Here is a 20,013-nt window from a genome sequence, read left to right on the forward strand (position 1 = left end):
AGCTAAAACAGTGCTTAGCAGGAAATCAATAGCTGTATACATCTATATTTAAAAAGAGAGAAAATCTCAAATTAATAACTGAAACTTTTACCATGGAGAAATGTGGGGAGAAAAGGGCAAATTAAATGTAAGGAAATGGGGAAAGAAATAATAAAGATTAGAACAGAAATAAATGAAAGTACAAAACCAAAAAGTCAATAAAACAAAGTTTGATTGTTTGATAAAAATCAATAAAATTTTCCATGTCCTGGCTATTATAAACAGTGCTACAATGGACATTGGGGTACATGTGTCTCTTTCTATTCTGGTTTCCTCGGTGTGTATGCCCAGCAGTGGGATTGCTGGGTCATAAGGCAGCTCTATGTGCAATTTTTTAAGGAATCTCCACAATGTTTTCCATAGTGGCTGTACTAGCTTGCATTCCCACCAACATTGTAAGAGGGTTCCCTTTTCTTCACATCCTCTCCAGCATTTATTGCTTGTAGACTTTTGGATTGCAGCCATTCTGACTGGTGTGAAATGGTACCTCATTGTGGTCTTGATTTGCATTTCTCTGACAATGAGTGATCTTGAGCATCTTTTCATGTGTTTGTTAGCCATCCGTATGTCTTCTTTGGAGAAATGCCTATTTAGTTCTTTGGCCCATTTTTTGATTGGGTCGTTTATTTTTCTGGAGTTGAGCTGCATAAGTTGCTTGTATATTTTTGAGATTAGTTGTTTGTCAGTTGCTTCATTTGCTATTGTTTTCTCCCATTCAGAAGGCTGTCTTTTCACCTTGCTTATAGTTTCCTTTGTTGTGCAGAAGCTTTTAATTTTAATTAGATACCATTTGTTTCTTTTTGCTTTTATTTCCAATATTCTGGGAGGTGGATCATGGAGGATCCTGCTGTGATTTATGTTGGAGAGTGTTTTGCCTATGTTCTCCTCTAGGAGTTTTATAGTTTCTGGTCTTACGTTTAGATCTTTAATTCATTTTGAGTTTATTTTTGTGTGTGGTGTTAGAAAGTGATCTAGTTTCATTCTTTTACAAGTGGTTGACCAGTTTTCCCAGCATCACTTGTTAAAGAGATTGTCTTTACTCCATTGTATATTCTTGCCTCCTTTGTCGAAGATAAGGTGTCCATAGGTGTGTGGATTTATCTCTGGGCTTTCTATTTTGTTCCACTGATCTATATTTCTGTCTTTGTGCCAGTACCATACTGTCTTGATGACTGTGGCTTTGTAGTAGAGCCTGAAGTCAGGCAAGTTGATTCCTCCAGTTCCATTCTTTCTCAAGATTGCTTTGGCTATTCGAGGTTTTTTGTATTTCCATACAAATCTTGAAATTATTTGTTCTACTCCTGTGAAAAATACTGCTGGTAGCTTGATAGGGATTGCATTGAATCTGTAGATTGCTTTGGGTAGTATACTCATTTTTCACTATATTGATCCTTCCAATCCATGAACATGGTATATTTCTCCATCTATTAGTGACCTCTTTGATTTCTTTCATCAGTGTTTTATAGTTTTCTATATATAGGTCTTTAGTTTCTTTAGGTAGGTATATTCCTAAGTATTTTATTCTTTTCATTGCAATGGTGAATGGAATTGTTTCCTTTATTTCTTTTTCTACTTTCTCATTATTAGTGTATAGGAATGCAAGGGATTTCTGAGTGTTGATTTTATATCCTGCAACTTTACTATATTCATTGATTAGCTCTAGTAATTTTCTGGTTGTGGTACATATACACAATGGAGTATTACTCAGCCATTAAAAAGAATACATTTGAATCAGTTCTAATGAGATGGATGAAACTGGAGTCGATTATACAGAGTGAAGTAAGCCAGAAAGAAAAACACCAATACAGTATACTGACACATATATACAGAATTTAGAAAGATGGTAATGATGACCCTGTATGCGAGACAGCAAAAGAGACACAGATGTATAGAACGGACTTTTGGACTCTGAGGGAGAGGGAGAGGGTGGGATGATTTGGGAGAATGGCATTGAAACATGTATACTATCATGTAAGAAACGAAGTGCCAGTCTATGTTTGATACAGGATACAGGATGCTTGGGGCTGGTGCATGGGGATGATCCAGAGAGATGATATGGGGTGGGAGGTGGGAGGGGGATTCAGGATTGGGAGCTTGTATACACCCGTGGTGGATTCATGTCAATGTATGGCAAAACCAATATGGTATTGTAAAGTAAAATAAAGTAAAAAAATTAAAAAAAAAAAAGAAGACACAAGAATCTGAGACATCAAAAAAAAAAAAATCAATAAAATTGACAAACTTTTAGCCAGACTAACCAAGAAAAGAGAAAAGACTCAAATTACTGAAGTCAGAAATGCAAGAGGATACAGTAGGTATAGTAAAGAATTAACCTTAAGAAAAACGAGGTTTGGCCTTTGCCCTTGGCTATTGGAATATGATCTCTGCTGCTGCTGCTAAGTCGCTTCAGTCGTGTCCACCTCTGTGCAACCCCATAGACGGCAGCCCACCAGGCTCCACCATCCCTGGGATTCTCCAGGCAAGAACACTGGAGTGGGTTGCCATTTCCTTAGCCCTCTGAAAAGTCCTGTTTGATAAGAGTGTCTTTGCTAAGTCTTTTAGCCATATTGTCTTTTTTCCAATCTCTAAAAGAGCTGGAGACAGTCAGCTGTCATGTGGGCAGTGTGTGATCAAGTCCCATTAAATTCTAGACACTGAAAGCTTAGGTGAGCTTCCCTGGTTGGTGATACTCTGTATTGTCATACACTGTGACTTGGAGAAGGTGATGCTTCCATGACTTCATGGAAAGAGGATGATCAAAACCTCCACACTTAAACCTCTCCCAAACTCTACCCTGTGCATCTCTTCCTGTGGCTAATTTCAACCTGTGTCCTTTCCCCTGTAATAAATCATGGGTATAATAGCTTTCAGTGAATTCTGTGAGTCCTGTAGAATTGCCAAACCTGATTTTGAAACCACCTCCCACCACACCCCCCCCCACCTCCAATGCCTAGCAGTTGGTGTTAGAAGTGAGGTCAATTTTGTGAGGCCTGTTCCCTCTAATAGTACTCTTGCTGAAACTCTTTATGGTATTGTTGTTGTTTAGCCTGTAAGTCATGTCTGCCTCTCTTGCAACCTCATGGACTATAGCCTGCTAGGCTCCTCTGCCCATGGGATTTCCCAGACAAGAATGCTGAAGTGGGTTGCCATTCCCTTCTCCAGGGGATCTTCCTGAACCAAGGATTGAACCCATGTCTCCTGTATTAGCAGGTGGATTCTTCACCACTGAGCAACTCTTCATATATCACTACTAATCTTACAGAAATAAAAAGGGGATTATAAAGGGATACTATGAACAATTGCAGACCAACAAATTAGATAACCTAAATGAAATGAATACATTTATAGAAAAACAAACTGTTAAATGACTCAAGTTAGATACAGACAATCTGTATATACCTATAGAAAGTAAAAAGATTGACATAATCATCACATGCAAAGAAAACTACCCACAAGGAAAACCTGAAGCCTAGATGGCTTCACTGGTAAATTCTATGAAACATTTAAAGAACAAACACAACTCTTATAAATTGTTCCAAAGAACAGAACACCTCCCAACTTATTTTTGAAGCCAGAATTACCCTGAAACCAAAATCAGACATTACAAGAGGAGAAAACTATACATCCCTTGTAAATATGGACATAAAAATCTTCAACAAAATATGAGCAAACAGAATCCAACAACATTTAAAATGGGTTATATATCATGATGAACTGGGACTTATCTCAGGAGTGCAGGAATTCATAAGTGGGTCAAAATTTAAAAGAGTCAGTTCAACCACACTGTATTAATAGAATAAAGATCCCAAACCACAAGGTCATCTTAATAGATACATAACAAAGTATTTGCCACAATCTAATGTCCTTCTGATGCTGAAGGACTGATGTTGAAGCTCCGATACTTTGGCCACCTGATACAAACAGCTGACTCACTGGAAAACACCCTGATGCTGGGAGAGATTGAAGGCAGGAGGAGAAGGGGATAACAGAGGATGAGATGGTTGGATGGCATCACCCACTTGATAGACATGAGTTTGAGCAAGCTCCAGGAGTTGGTGATGGACAGGGAAGCCTGGGGTGCTGCAGTCCATTGGGTTGCAGACTTGGACACGACTGAGTGACTGAACTGAACTGAACATCCTTCTTGATAAAAATACTCAACAACTAGAAATAGAAGGAAACTTCCCAAACTTAATAAAGTTAAAGTTAGTCACACAGTCGTGTCTGACTCTTTGCGATCCCATGGACTGTAGCCCACCAGGCTCCTCCATCCATGGAATTCTCCAGGCAAGAGTACAGGAGTGGGTTGCTATTTCCTTCTCCAGGGGATCTTCCTGACCCAGGGATCAAACCTGGGTCTCCTGCATTGCAGGCGGATTCTTTACCATCTGAGCTAAAGGGCATCTACAAAAACCCACAGCTAACAGCATACTTAATGGTAAAATACTGAAAGCTTTCTAAGGTCAGAAATAAGATGAGGATGTTTGCTTTCACCACATGTACTGGAGGTTTTATCCAAGGAATTAGGCAATGAAAGAAAGATGTAAAATCATCACAGATTACATGCTTTTGTAAATAGAAAATCCTGAGAAATCCACAGATACTTAGTTAAGCCTATTAGAACTAATAAATGTGTTCGGCGAATTTGCAGGCTGCAAAATTAACATCAAAAAATCAATTTCTAGACATTAGCAGTGAAAAATCCAAAAGTGATATTCAGAAAACAACTTGATTTACAATATCATAAAAAAATAATATTTAGCAATAAAATTGCTAATGGGTACAGGGTTTCTTTCAAGGGTGATAAAAATGTTTGATGTTAGTGATGATAGTTAATAGTTTTGTGAATATACTGAAAACCAAGGAAATATAAAGTTTAAAGTTTTATTATATGTGAATTATATCTCAGTAAAGCTATTATTGAAACAAATAAGTCATGTCTTTATACACCAGCAACTAACAGAAAATGATTTTTTATAATTACTATCTATAAGAGTAATAAAAACACCTTGGATAAGTCTAACAAAAGTTTGCAAACTCTGGGAGTTTTATAATTTTATAAAGGTTTTAGAAACTTTACTTCTATAAAAGTTTTATTTAAAAAACTTAATCTTTTAGCTTCTCAAGCAGAACTCTTTCTGAGTTATTTTTTTTTAAATCACTACAGCATCACTTTCTAAATTATATTTGAAGTGTTTAGTTAGAATGTGAGCTATTTAAAAGTTAATTTCTATGGATAGGAAGGTAGAATTTGTATTAAAAAGGAATAGTAAAATGTGATATTGTTATTGTTAACCATTTTATATCATTTATATCATATTGTCATTGCACAGTGTCAATACGGTACTAAATCTCTCCAGGTAATGTTAGGGTGGCCAGAAATATGTATGATAACATATTGTTGTTAATTTTGACATAAAATAGAATCCGGTTTAAGTAAATCCAAGGAGAACTTAATTTCTCTAGACTGGTAAATCTGCTCTCAACTTCTCCCACCTGCTGGTAATTCATAATCATATTAAATTTCTTTTTCTAGCTATGATTTTCACTAATGCTGGAGCTTAAGAAAAGGTGAAATCTTTGGTTTAAAACTACTAGTCTCTGATGTCAGGATTCATTTTGCAGATTTAAACTGTATTGGCCAGCCATCATTTAGGAATCTTTCTAGTCACATAATAGTAAAACAACAAAAACTTAAGTCTAAGCATCTGGATGAAAAATAAACTTTACTGAGATAACTTTGCAGCCCATTAAATGAGAATCTAATGTTTGACCTTTTATTTAGAAAATTGCTATATGCCTTTATTTATTTATTTCATAAATGTAAGGGATTTTCTGGAAGTGCTTTGCTATTGATCTACTTGTTCTGTACTATTTTGATTTCATACCCTTTAGATATCTGGATTTGAACTGGATTTTAGAATTCATCTTTACTTACAATGCCACCATCAAATGGAGGTCCAGCTGGATATACCCCACCAGATGGAGGCTGGGGGTGGGCAGTGGTAGTTGGAGCTTTCATTTCCATTGGCTTCTCTTGTGCATTTGGCAAATCTATTAGTGTATTTTACAAAGAAATTGAAGAAATATTTAAAGCCAGCACCAGCGAAGTGTCATGGTTATCTTCCATTGCGTTTGCTGTCATGTATGCTGGAGGTAAGTACCCATGAAGGCTTGCTCTTTTAACTTTCAGTGGGTAGACAGAAGTTCTGTATTAAGTACTTTTTGCTCTTGATATCTTTATTACTAAAAATAATTGAAATGTTAGTTATTGGAGTTATGTGATTAGAATCATATTTTTCATTCTAACAAAGTTACATAGCAATCGTGTGCTCTGTTGGGTCAGTTATAATATAAAACAGTGTCATTATAAAGGATAGCTTTCTTTAAAAATATGTGTCTTGTGTTGGCTGCTGGGTATGGACAGGTAATTGATATTTGTACTTTAATCATATATCCTGTAAGATTGCTAAACTCTGATTTCCAGTAGTTTATTGGTAGATTTCTTTTTCAAAAATTTTAGATAGACAAACAAATCTTCTACAAATACTGATACTTTGGTTTCTTCCTTTTCTTACACCTTTTTTCCTCCTGTCTTACTGCACTGGCTTGGACCTCCAGTATAATGTTGAAGAAAAGTGGTGATGGTAGGCATTCTTATTTTGTAGGCCTGCTTTGGTTTTGTTGTTGTTTTCTATGAGAAACAATATTTTAGATAGTTTGTAGTAAATATGCCCTTAAGTCAGAAGTATGATCAGACTAGCTCATATATCTCATCAGTCGTGTATGTTTAAATTCCACCTAAAATTCTAAAACAAGGACTTCCCTGGTGGTCCAGTGGCTAAGACTCTGTGCTCCCAGGGCAGGGGGCCCAGGTTCAACCCTGGCCAGAGAACTAGATCCCACATGCCACAACTTACAGAGTTCATATGCTTCAACTAAGACCCAGAGCAACCAAGTACATAAATTAAAATATTTTTTAAAAAATTTAAAATAAACAAACTTGCTACATATATGTGCATAATATCTTAGATATATGAAAAATCCTTTAAGCACTTATAATCAGGGTACTTGCAGCCTCTTCTGCCTTAAAATAGTTAGCTTATGGTCTTTCATACTTCAGTTAAAACCCATCTAACATGTCCTAGGTATATAGAAGATGTATAATCAATACTATATATTTTTTCCATTAGACAAACCTGTGACTCTGAAATAAAGATAGAAAGCACTATTCTTTAGCACTGTGTTCTGTCTGTTTATTTTCTGGGATAGCATGCTGTCATGCAGGTGTGGATGGGAGGGCTGGGCTTCTCCTCTATATTGTTACTAATCTGTCTGTTCTCTCATAGGTCCTATCAGCAGTGTCCTGGTGAATAAATATGGCAGTCGCCCTGTCATGATTCTTGGTGGCTGCTTGTCAGGCTGTGGCTTGATTGCAGGTTCCTTCTGTAGCACTGTGATGGAACTTTACTTTTGTATCGGAGTTATTGTAGGTGAGTTGTACTAATGTCTTTTCAGGCAATAATTTCTTTGTGGACTATTTATAGTATCCATTTGCCAATTCTTTTGAAAAATGAAAGTTCTTTGTTAAAAATTACTAGGTCACTATGTTTTTGAGCTGTTGATCATTAATTTAATAGTATTAGAAAAGCAGTCTTTAAAGAAAGTTCACATTAAGTGTAAAAGTAATCATACCTGATGAGTGATTATTTTTTATTGAATGAATACAGTGAAAGAGAATTCTTTTTCTTTTTTTGTTTTTATAAAGAAGATAGCAGTGATAGGTAAAAAGTTGTTGAAAGGGAGGTCATTAACTGTTCCCAGTCATTTCCGCTTCTGCCTAGGAAGGCACTGGCTCAAACTGGAGAAAGAGAAAATGTCAGATACATAGAAAGAGTTTGCTGATAGAAAAGCCAGATACATTTCAAAGGATAAAGGGCACACATGGGAAAACTCTCTTTCTAATAGCTAAATTAAGAAAATAGAACTGCTGAATATAAATACTGTCAACACCCAGAGCTCTACAGTTCAGAGAAAACTACCATTAATATTTTGATAACATGGGGGGTGAGGGATAAACTGGGAGATGGGATTGACATATGCACACTTCGATATGTAAAGAAGATAATTTATAATAATCTGCTCTATAGCACAATACTCAATACTCTGTAATAGCATATATGGGAAAGAATCTTAAAAAAAAAAAACCAAGAGTAGATGTGTGTACATGTATAACTGATTCACTTTGCTATACACCTGGAACTAACACAACATTATAAATCAACTATACTCCAATAAGATTTATTTAAAAAAATTTTGATGCCATATCCACTGATTTTTCTATAGTTTTTCTATATGATATTTGTATAGTTTTCTATATTCTTTCTAAAAACAAAACAAAAAGTTTTGTTTTAAAAATTCTTCTATACACATAGAACTTTTAGAACAAAAAGGGATGAGATTAAGTGAAGTAAGTCAAAGACAAATATCATGATATCACTTATATGTGGAATCTAATTTTTAAAAATTAGACAAATGAACTTATTTACAGAAACAGATTATAGATATTGAAAAAACTTATGGTGACCAAAGGGGAAATGTTGAGGGGTAGGGGATAAATTAGGAGCTTGGGATGAACATACACACAGTACTGTATTTAAGAAAGATAATGAACAAGGACAATAACACAAGGAATTCTACTCAGTACTCTGTGCTAACCTGTAAGAGAAAAAAATCTTAAAAAGCATGAATATATGTATATGTAAAACTGAATCACTTTGCTGTATACCTGAAACTAACAAAAATCAGCTATACTCCAATAAAGTTAAAATTTTTTTAAAAAGGGATATTGTTGTTCAGTTACTAAGTCATGTCCAACTCTTTGTGACCCCATGGATTGCAGCTTACCAGGCTTCCCTATCCTTCACTATCTACCAGAGTTTGTGCAAACTCTTGTCCATTAAGTCAGTGATGCCATCTAACCATCTCATCTTCTGTTGCCCCTTTCTCCTCCTGCCCTCAATCTTTCCCAGCAACAGGGTCTTTTCCAATGAGCTGGCTCTTTGCATCAGGTAGCCAAAGTATTGGAGCATCAGTTTCAGCATCAGTCCTTCCAATGAATATTCAGGATTGATTTCCTTTAGGATTGACTGGTTTGATATCCTTGCCATCCAATTCTTTGGCACTCAGCTTTCTTTATGGTCCAATTCTCACATCCATACATGACTACTGGGAAAACCATAGCTTTGACTACACGGACCTTTGTCAGCAAAGTGATGTCTCTGCTTTTTGATATGCTGTCTAGGTTTGTCATTGGAGAAGGCAATGGCACCCCACTCCAGTACTCTTGCCTGGAAAATCCCATGGATGGAGGAGCCTGGTGGGCTGCAGCCCATGGGGTCACGAAGAGTCAGACACGACTGAGTGACTTGACTTTCACTTTTCACTTTCATGCATTGGAGAAGGAAATGGCAGCCCACTCCAGTGTCCTTGCCTGGAGAATCCCAGGGACAGGGGAGCCTGGTTAGCTGCCATCTATAGGGTCGCACAGAGTCAGACACGACTGAAGCAACTTAGCAGCAGCAGCAGCAGCAGCTAGGTTTGTCATAGCTTTCCTTCCAAGAAGCAAGTATCTTTTACTTTCATGACTGCAGTCATCATTCCATAGTCATTTTGGAGCCCAAGAAAATAAAATCTGTCACAGTTTCCACTTTTCCCCCTTGTATTTGCTGTGAAGTGATGGGACCAGATGCCATGATCTTAGTTTTTTGAATGTTGGGTTATAAGCCAGCTTTTTCACTCTGGCTGAGGTGGAAGATGAGGTGAAAGACCCTCACCTAGAGGCTGTAAAGTTTCTCTTTGCTTTCTGCCATTAGAGTGGCATCTTCTGCATATCTGAGATTGTGATATTTCTCCCAGCAATCTTGATTCAATCTTTTGAGTCATCCAGCCCAGGATTTCACATGATGTACTCTGCATGTAAGTTAAATAAGCAGGGTGACAATGTATAGCCTTGACATACTCCTTTCCCAATTTTGAACCAGTCTGTTGTTCCATGTCAGTTCTAATTGTTGCATCTTGACCTGCATACAGGTTTCTCAGGAGGCAGGTAAGGTGCTCTCGTATTCCCATCTCTTTAAGAATTTTCCAGTTTGTTGTGATCTACACAGTCAAAGGCTTTACCATAGTCAATGAAGCAGAAATAGATGTTTTACTGGAATTCCCTTGCTTTCTCTATTATTCAATAAATGTTGGCAATTTGATCTCTGGTTCCTCTGCCTTTTCTAAACCCAGCTTGTACATCTGGAAGTTCTCAGTTCATGTACTGCTGAAGCCTAACTTGAAGGATTTTGAGTATTATGTTGCTAGCATGTGAAATGAGCACAATTATACAGTAATCTAAACATTCTTTGGCATTGCCCTTCTTTGGGACTGGAATGAAAACTGACCAGATTATGTGAAATGTTTGTAACCAGTTTTTTTTTTTACTTAGTAATACATCATGTACATATTAATAGTTTCCCCATCTCAGTAAATATACTTTAGCAGCTATTATTTTTTCACTGGATAGATGTACTATAATTTATTTCACTTTAATTGAAGGACATTTAGATTGTTTATATTTTCACTCTTAATAAACAGTGTTTGTATGATAGTGCCTCTGTATGCATCTTTGAAAATGATAATTTTCTTTGGATAAATTGTAGAAGTGCAATTACTGGGGGAAGAAAAGGTTTTTGATACGATTGGTCAATTACTCTTTTAGAAAGGTTTTAATAATTTACAGCCCCACCTGCAGGACCTGAGATAATGCTAATAATAGGTATTATCTTTTTAGATCTATACTTTTACTGAATTAAAATTTTAAATATTTAAATATTTTAATTCATCTGGAATATTTGAATAACACAAAGAAGGAATAGAACTTTATTTGTTCCCATGTGGTTATTCAACCTGTTCATTATTTCATGTCATCAATTTACTCAGCAAATATTCATTGAGTCCCTAACTATATGCCAGGCACTGGTTCAAGCTCTGTGGGGAGACCAACATGACAAGCAAAATTCCTGATCCTTAGTGGAGGGAATCAGACAATAAACAGGCCAACAAATAAATGAATAAATAAGAAAAATTCAGGTAGTAGTAAGTGCTTTGCAAAGACTTAAAACAGAATTTGATAGAGAAGGATCGAATGGCCCCTAAAGGGAAGGAGATTGTGATTTTGAGTTGAGATCTGAATGATAGCCAGGAGAAGGCTTTGTGGAAACCTAGAGTAATAGTTCCACTTTGCACAAAAAGAACAGACTGAAGTGAGGGCAGGGAGGTAGGTGTGAGCCAAGTCATAGGACCTCTTAATCCAGAGTGAAAAGTTATGGACAGGCAGTCATTAGAGAGATGGAAATGGGCAAGCATCCTAACCTGGTTTACCTAGTAGAAAAGCAAGATTGGAAGACCACTTAAAATGTTATCAGCATAGTTACTGTCCCAATCCCATTAGCTGAAAAATCCATTTTTCCCCTATTAATTTAAATGTATCTTTTGGTTCTATTTCTGGATTTTCTTCCCACTTTTAGAAATCAGTTTTTCAATTTTGAGTAAGTGTTTTGTTCTATTACTATAGCTGTACAATATATGTATTTGTTAGGGTAGGCCCACCAATTATTTATCCTTTTCCAATAGTTCTAATACATTTGTAATTATGAAATTAGACAAGGAATCTCTATTGTTCTTTTTGTTGCTAAAGTGAAAAGAATTGTTTTTAATAATATACATTTTTTAGGGACTTCCCTGGTGGTGCAGCAGTTAAGACTGCACACTTCCACTGTGGGGGGCATGGGTTCAGTCCCTGTTCAGGGCACTAAGATCCTGCAAGCCACATGGCATGCCACACACACACACACACACACACACACACGCATGTGTGTGTGTATAAATCTAGTATTTGCTGCATAAAGAGATTTTATGTCTGTATTTATTTGATAATAGCCCACTTCATGACCTACTAGTTACAATAGCCTCTCATGATTTTGACCTCTTTCCATGTCAGTTCTTTCCCTAGTTAATCATTTCCAAATATGTTTCTGATGGTATGTGATTGTTTGTTCCTCCCCTCTCCCCAGGTCTTGGGCTTGCCTTCAACTTCAGTCCAGCTTTGACCATGATTGGCAAGTATTTCTACAAGAAGCGGCCGTTAGCAAGTGGACTAGCCATGGCAGGCAGCCCTGTGTTCCTCTCTGCCATGGCCCCGCTCAACCAGGCTCTTTTTGCTGCCTTTGGCTGGAGAGGAAGCTTCCTAATTCTGGGGGCCCTCCTACTAAACTGCTGTGTGGCTGGAGCCCTGATGAGACCAATAGGGCCCAAGCCAACCACTGCAGAGAAAGAGAAGTCTAAAGAATTCCTTAAGGAAGCTGGAAAATGTGATGCAAACAAGGGGCCAGGTAATCCAAAGACAGGAGTTCATGGCAGAAACTCCCCAAAGGAGAAACAAGCACTTTTTCAAACAGTTAACAAACTTTTGGACCTATCCTTGTTGAAGCACAGAGGCTTCCTGCTGTACCTGTCTGGGAATGTGATCATGTCTTTTGGGATGGCTACACCTTTAGTCTTTATGAGCAATTACGCCAAGAGTCAACATCACTCTAGTGAGAAGGCTGCCTTCCTTCTCTCCATTCTGGCTTTTGTTGACATGGTATCCAGACCTTGTATGGGATTTGTAGCCAACACAAAGTGGGTAAGACCACGAATTCAGTACTTTTTGGCTGCTTCTATTATCATGAACGGAGTATGTCATATGCTAGTACCTTTATCTTCCAGCTACATAGGGTTCTGTGTCTACTCCGGATTCCTTGGATTTGCTTTTGGGTGGTTTGGTGCTGTACTGTTTGAAACACTGATGGACCTTGTGGGAGCTGAGAGATTCTCCAGTGCTGTGGGGTTGGTGACCATTGTGGAGTGCTGCCCTATCCTCCTGGGGCCACCAGTTTTAGGTACAGTATGTCTCCCAATTTCTATGGTTCTATTAACATAAAACAGGCAGAGAAGATTGGGAAGGTGATGGAGAGCAGAAGTCAGTGGGCTGCTTGATAGTCCTCATTTCTGTACCCTCAGGGCTGACACAGTGCTTGGCACAGCAATTGCTCAAATACTTATAGAATTGAATTAAAGTGAATCCTCAAGCTGAAAGAGGAATAAAAAGCTATTATAAATTTAAGTATTTCTAATAATTTTCCTGATTTAAAAAAATCCTAACATTTACTGTAGAAAAATGTATAACCACCTTTAAAATACTGTTGGTGATTTCTTTTTAATTGTGGAATTTATTTCAAAAGTAATATTTAAAATAACAGTAGGTACCAGATGAGGGCTCACAGTGTACCAGGGACTGTCCTAATCGTTTCTATATTCTGTCATATATTGCAAGACTATGATATCAGACTATTATTGTTCCCACTTTAAAGAAATAGAGGCTTTTGAAAGTGAAATAACTTGCCCAGGATCACACAGCTAAGAAGTGACCATAAAACCTAAGGTATTATTCTCTCAGTCAGTGCTAAACAGTTTACATTTTTAAATTATCATTGATACAAAATACAACAATAATTTGGACTTCTGGATGTGATGCATGTTTTTGAGATTATGTACTATAAAGTTAAGAAGGACACGTAATGAAAGACCCACTACTGACCTGGCAAAACTTTTCCACCTTCTCTCCTCCATAAGATCTTACAGAAAAACCCCAATTGAACTTTTTTGGCCAACCCAGTATATCCAAGGAGATTCCAAATCCTGTTCATTTTTCGCTTCCTAAATCTCTTTCTAATCTGCTCATTTTTTTCTCCATCACTACTGCTGCTCTTATCCTAATCTCCGATCTTCTATCAGTAGCCTTCTAGCTTTACCCATATCCACTCTAGCGTTCTCCCGTCTCTTAGAACACTCCAGTTGCTTCTCGCGTTCTTAGGGTGAAGATGAAATTCCCTACTGTGGCTGCTGGTTCCTGCATGGCCTGGCGCACCTCTTTCTCCAGCCTCACTTCCTACCACCCAGTTTGTTTTCTCTGCTGCCCCTCTCACACCTGGTGTTCCCCCGTCCCACCTGCCTTAGCACTGGCTGTTCTCCGCCCAGATCCTTTTCCCATCTCCTTTCTCCTAGGTTAACTCTATCCTCCTGTAAGTTTTGGTTAAGTTTCCACTGTAAAACAGCCTTCCTGACCCTCCTTGCTAGCCCCAAACCCCTAATTTCTGCCTTCAAGCACACCTGTAGCACTTGTCACAGTCTGTGTGGTTATTGGATTAACATTTCTCTTCTCCACTGAACTGTGGACGTTACCTCTTTTGCTCACTCTTAACTCAGGGCTTAGCAGACCCAGGGCTGTACTGATATATAGAAACTAAGTATTGTTGAGTGAGTGATGCCCTGCATTGGAAAACCATATGGAATCATATTTGAATTGGTTATTGTAGCCTTTATATGTGTCAAGTTTTCCAAAGTTTATTTCTTAATACTAGTTTGATGAGTTGCTAATAAATTTTACTATAATGAGGATTAAATAAGTTTCTTTAATATCAGACCTCATAAAAACTTGAATAGAAAACACTATGATGTGTCATTTCCAAATTTACTTGACTGTGCAAATGTTAGGGAGATAGCCTGAAGCACAGAGGTTATGGGTGCATGCCTCAGAGTCAGACTCGCTGGGGTTAAAGCCAACCTGTTTCACTTAAAGCTTTGTGACCTTGGATGACTTCCTTAAAGTTTCCGTACTTCAGCTTTTATGTTATACAGTGGAAATGATGATAGAATCTTCCTGGTATGAGGTTAGAATGGTGGAAAGTATTGCTGTTAGTTAATGTTTTAGCAGAGGATAAGTGTCCCCAGGAACACTCTTTGGGAAATGTTGATGTCAGAAAAAGTGCATTGGCCTGGGAGACTGGAATTAGCTCTGTGGCCTTGGACAAGACTCCTAAACCTCTTTTGAGCAAATTTTTTCCATTGGATATTGAGAGAATTGATTCTAGGTGATCTCCAGGACTTTCTCAATTCAAATTTCCCAAGATTTAGTTATTTTCAAGTTGCTAAAGATAACAGAATGTGCAGGGACACCCCAAAATCAGTGTGACATCATAAACGAAAGATCATACAACTTTGAGCAGTTTCTTTTTAGACTAATTTGTCATTTATGGGCTCTTTGAAAGGATCCTTAACCTTTATTTGGGAAAGGGTATAATTGTTTACCCACATAACTTATTTTTTTTGACATCCTTAGGTCGTCTCAATGACATATATGGAGACTATAAATACACATACTGGGCATGTGGCATAATCCTTATTGTCGCAGGCATCTATCTCTTCATCGGCATGGGCATCAATTACCGACTTCAGGCTGAAGAACAAAAGGCAGGAGAGAAACAGAAAAAAGAAAGTAAAGAGATGGAACCAAAAGAAGTTATTAAAGCTGCTCAGTCTCCAGAACTGAAAGGCACAGAAGAAGGACCCAAAGAGGAGGAACTTTGAGGCTGAAATCAGGGAGAAACAGAAGCTTTGGAGCAAAGATACATGAAAAATGCTACTGAATCATGTTCTACTCTTGGTGCTCACCATGGACAGTGGACACTTGTGTAGAAGTCGGACCAGGTGTTCACTGATGGAACTTTTATTCCTTCCTTTACACCCACTTACAGTCACACTTTTTAGGGGCAAGGGACATTTGCAAAAGGTGACAGAAGGAAATAGCTTTTATTTGAAGTCATATTTATTCAGGTATACTTATATACTGTTCACACTCCTTTTATAAAGTTTAATGAATTTTGACAAAGTTCTTTTGTCAAATAACTACCATTCCAATGTAGAACATTTAAAACAGCCAAGATAATTCCCTTCTGCTCCTTTGCAGTCAATCCTCTCCTTAACTAAAGCACCTGGTACCTACTTCCCCTATGCCTGCATGCTCAGTAGTGTTGACTCTTTGGGATCCCATGGACTATATAGCCCACCAGGCTCCTATGTGCATGGGATTCTCTGGAGTGAGTTGCCATGCCCTCCTCCAGGGCATCTTCCCCACCCAATTCATATCTCTTGGCATCTCCTGCATTGACAGGTGGATTCTTTACCACTGTGCCACCTGGGAAGCCTGTATGAAATGACCTAGTATGTAACTGTGGCATGATAGCATATATTTGATCTTTATCCTCAGTTCCTAGTATAGAGCTCCTAGAACCCTTGAAACCTTGGGAGTGATAAGAGTATCTTTTGCATGCTAATTAAGTGACTGGTGGCTGGAGACCCCCTTCTTAACTTCAGGATGGGGGCTAGTCTCTAGAGAGGCCAAGGCATGATTAGGAGGTTGGCTCTTTCAGCCCCATGACCTCTGGGGAGGGGAGAGGGACTGGAAATTGAGTTCACTTATTAATGTCCAATAAAATAATCGATCACACCTATGTAATGAAACCCCCTAAACTACAGAGAGCTTCCTGGCTGGTGAGTACCTTAAGGTACTGGGAGGGTAGTGTGCCCAGATAAGACATGGAAGTTCCCTGCCACTCCTCCCCTCCATATTTTGCCCTGTGAATCTCTTCCATCTGGCTGTTCTGAAATGTATACTATATAATAAATCACTGCATGTCAGCAAAGTGTTTCCCTGAGTTCAGTGATCCATTCTAGCAAATTATCAACCTTGACAAAGGATTGGTCACAAGTACAGGTGGCAACCTGGGATTTAAGAATGGAATCTGAAGTGAAGGCAGTCTTGTGAGACTAAGCCTTTAAATCTGTGGAATCTGATGCTAACTCTGGGTACTTTATGTCAGAATTGAACTGAACTGTAGGACACCTACTTGGTATCTGGAGAATTGGCAAAGTGGTTGTTGGTGTGAAAATAACCCACACATTTGGTGTCAGAAGTGTTTGAGTAAAGACAGTTGGGAGTAGCCTTCTGTGTCTGACTTCACAATAGCGTAATGTTTTATGATCCATCCTGTTGTTGCATTTTTCAGTAATTCTTTGCTTTTTATTGTTGAGGAGTATTTGTTGTTGTTTTGTTGTTTAGTGGCTAAGTCATGTCTGACTCTTTTGTGACCCCATGGACTGTAGCCCTTTGGGCTCCTATGTTCATGAGATTTCTCAGGCAAGAATACTGGAATGGGTTGCCATTTCCTCCTGCAGAGGCTCTTTCTGACCCAGGGATTGAACCCAAGTCTCCTGCACTGGCAGGCAGATTCTCTACCATGGAGCCACCCAGGAAGCCCATTTCTTTGTGCAGATGTTCCATACTTTGTATATCCATCCACCAGTTGGACATGTGAGCTGTTTCCACTTTTCAGCTGTTACAAGTTAAGATGCTGTAAATATTCACATAGGGGTCTAGTGGACGTATGCTCTCATTTCTCTTGGGTAGATGCCCAGCATTGGAATTGCTGAGTCATGACAAATGCATGGTTAACTTTGTAAGAAATTATCACACTGTTTTCTCAGTGGCTATCCCATTTGCTAATCTCACTAATGATGTATGCAAATTCTAGCTATTCTGCATTCTTGTCAGCACTTGGCATTGCTGATCTTTTTCATTTTAGTTGGAATGTAGTGGGTGACATTTCCTTGAACATGAATGATGTTGACCATTTTTTCATGTGTTGCCCTCCATATACTTTTAGAGATTTTTTGTTGTTGTTGTGCTCTGTGACATGTAAGATCTTAGGTCCCCAACCACGGGATGAACCCCTGTACCTTGCCGTGGAAGTGCAGTGCAGAGTCCTAAGCACTGGACTGCCAGGGAATTCCAGAGGTTTATTTTTTTAAGCTTGACATTTAACAGTCAAAGATATTTAGGTTCCTTGAGTTTTTATCTTTCAAATTCTTTAGATGACTTTGCTTGGCATATCTGACAGTGAAATGAATAATGTATTTGAACATCTTTAAATGTGTAGAGTATATTTAAATAGATGGTTATGAAGTCTCATAGCATGGAAAGATCCTTCTGTTATAAGCATGATACAATGTTAAGTGAAAAACGCAGAACACAAACTAGATAAGTATATATAATATACTCTTGGGGGGAAAAAAGGAAAGGGGAAAACATAAAATTCCAACCATACTTGTGTTGGAATGGTGACTTTTACCCTATATCCATTTTCCTTAATGGGAATGTGATTGTTATCTTTTCATTAGTGACAGGAAAAATAGATTTGAAATAGAAGAGTTGTGACAAAAGGAAATTATCTCCTAAGGAAATCAAGCTAATGATTATTATAAGCCATTGTCTGTTTGTCATTTAGAGTTGCATTCTGGTGAAAGGGAGGTGAGTGTGACATGGAAGCCACGAGCACAGAGCACAAGGACTTCCCCGGTGGTCCAGTGGCTAAGACTGTGCGTTCCCAATGCAGGGGGCCTGGGTTCAATCCCTTGCCAGGAACTAGATTCTACACGCCACAACTAAGAGTTTGTATGCTTCACCTGAAGCTCTTACATGCTGTAACTAAAGATCCTACACGCTGATCCCTCGTGCCACAACTAAGACCTGCCTCAGCCAAATAAATAAAAATATTAAAAACAACATTAAAAAGAGCACAGAGCACAGATAGCCTCAAGGCATGGTTCTCCTGGTCCTGGACAAAGCTGTAGGGTATAGAGTCCACAGGCCACCTGTGCCAACCAGCACTGCCTCCTTCCTGCAGACAGCATTCCTGTGGTTCCCCCTCCAGTCACCATTCAGCTGCAAATGACCATTTAACTCAGGAAGCCAGAGCTGTCAGTGCTCACCCACATCACAGCATTATTGAACATTAACTTATTGAGATCAGCATCAGAGAGAAATGTGGTGATGTCATAAAAAGACAGGATGATATGGGCCAAAGGAGGAAGTCTACCTTTCCACACATCCATTCAACAGATATTATTGACATTTACCATGTCTGAGCTGTCAGTTCTAAACAGGGTTCTAGGTATTGAAAATTCATTAGGGAGTGAAACTCAGCAGTCTGTGTTCTATGGATCTTACTTTCTGATAGGGGAAGGCAAACTGAACAGTAAGTTGAAAGGGAAACAGCAGTTTTCAGAATAGAGCAGTGGGTAAAAGATCATTTATTCATTTATCTAAGCAGCGTTTTTTGAGCATCATCTAAGTACCTATTTGGGGTTCCCTGGTATTTCAGTTTGTAAAGAATCTGCCTGCACTGCAGGAGACCCTGGTTCAATTCCTGGGTCAGGAAGATACCCTGGAGAAGGGGTAGGCTACCCTCTCCAGTATTTCTGGGCTTCCCTGGTGGCTCAGCTGATAAAGAATCCGCCTGCAATGCAGGAGACCTGGCTTTGATCCCTGGGCTTGGAAGAGCCCCTGGAAGAGAGCATGGCAACCCACTTCAGCATTCCTGCCTGGAGAATTCTCATGGACAGAAGTGCCTGGTGGGCTGCAGTCCATGGGGTCACAAAGAGTCAGATACAACTGAGGACTAAGTACAGCACAGCACAGGTACCTATTTGCTGGATAGCAGGGATAACAAAACAAAAGTCAGTTCCTGGCAGCCCCAGCTTCTAGTCTAGTGGGGAAGATGGCACAGTAAGTGCTGTGATGAGATAACATATGAAAAGGCAGCTATTGGGAGGAAGCCTAAGAATATATCAACTCTTGAGTCTCATAACAGAAGCATAATATAATTGTTGTGAGGATTAAAGTGCCCAGCATATAGTTTTAGTCATTTTAGTAATGAAATTGGAATCTGCTCACACCCTGCAGTGCTGGGAGGGAAGTGTATGTTTTATCATTAACCAGAACAATAATGGAAGAGAACTGCTGGTAACACAAGTTCATGGTCTATGAAGCCCTTCTACATGCGGTTTATTATCCAACCCCTACAAAACCCCAGGGAGGTAGCTATAAGTAAAACAACACATGCAATATCGTGGATTAGGTCCTGGAACTAAAAAAGAACGTTAATGGAAAAATTGGTCTGTGGTTTAGTTAATAGGATTGTCCAATGTTAA

At 38.6% G+C, this 20,013-nt stretch overlaps 1 protein-coding gene across 1 annotated transcript; it reads left to right on the forward strand.

The window, feature by feature from the left end:
- Nucleotides 1-5,978: 5,978 nt before the first annotated feature.
- LOC138069364 (monocarboxylate transporter 1-like) lies at nucleotides 5,979-15,552 on the forward strand. Its single transcript, XM_068960633.1, has 4 exons — nucleotides 5,979-6,195; nucleotides 7,389-7,532; nucleotides 12,159-13,025; nucleotides 15,305-15,552. Exons 1-4 carry the CDS (start codon nucleotides 5,979-5,981, stop codon nucleotides 15,550-15,552), a joined length of 1,476 nt encoding a protein of 491 aa, XP_068816734.1.
- The last annotated feature ends 4,461 nt before the right edge of the window (nucleotides 15,553-20,013 follow it).

This window comes from Capricornis sumatraensis, chromosome 2, assembly GCF_032405125.1.
Source record: "Capricornis sumatraensis isolate serow.1 chromosome 2, serow.2, whole genome shotgun sequence".
Classification (NCBI taxonomy): Eukaryota; Metazoa; Chordata; class Mammalia; order Artiodactyla; family Bovidae; genus Capricornis; species Capricornis sumatraensis.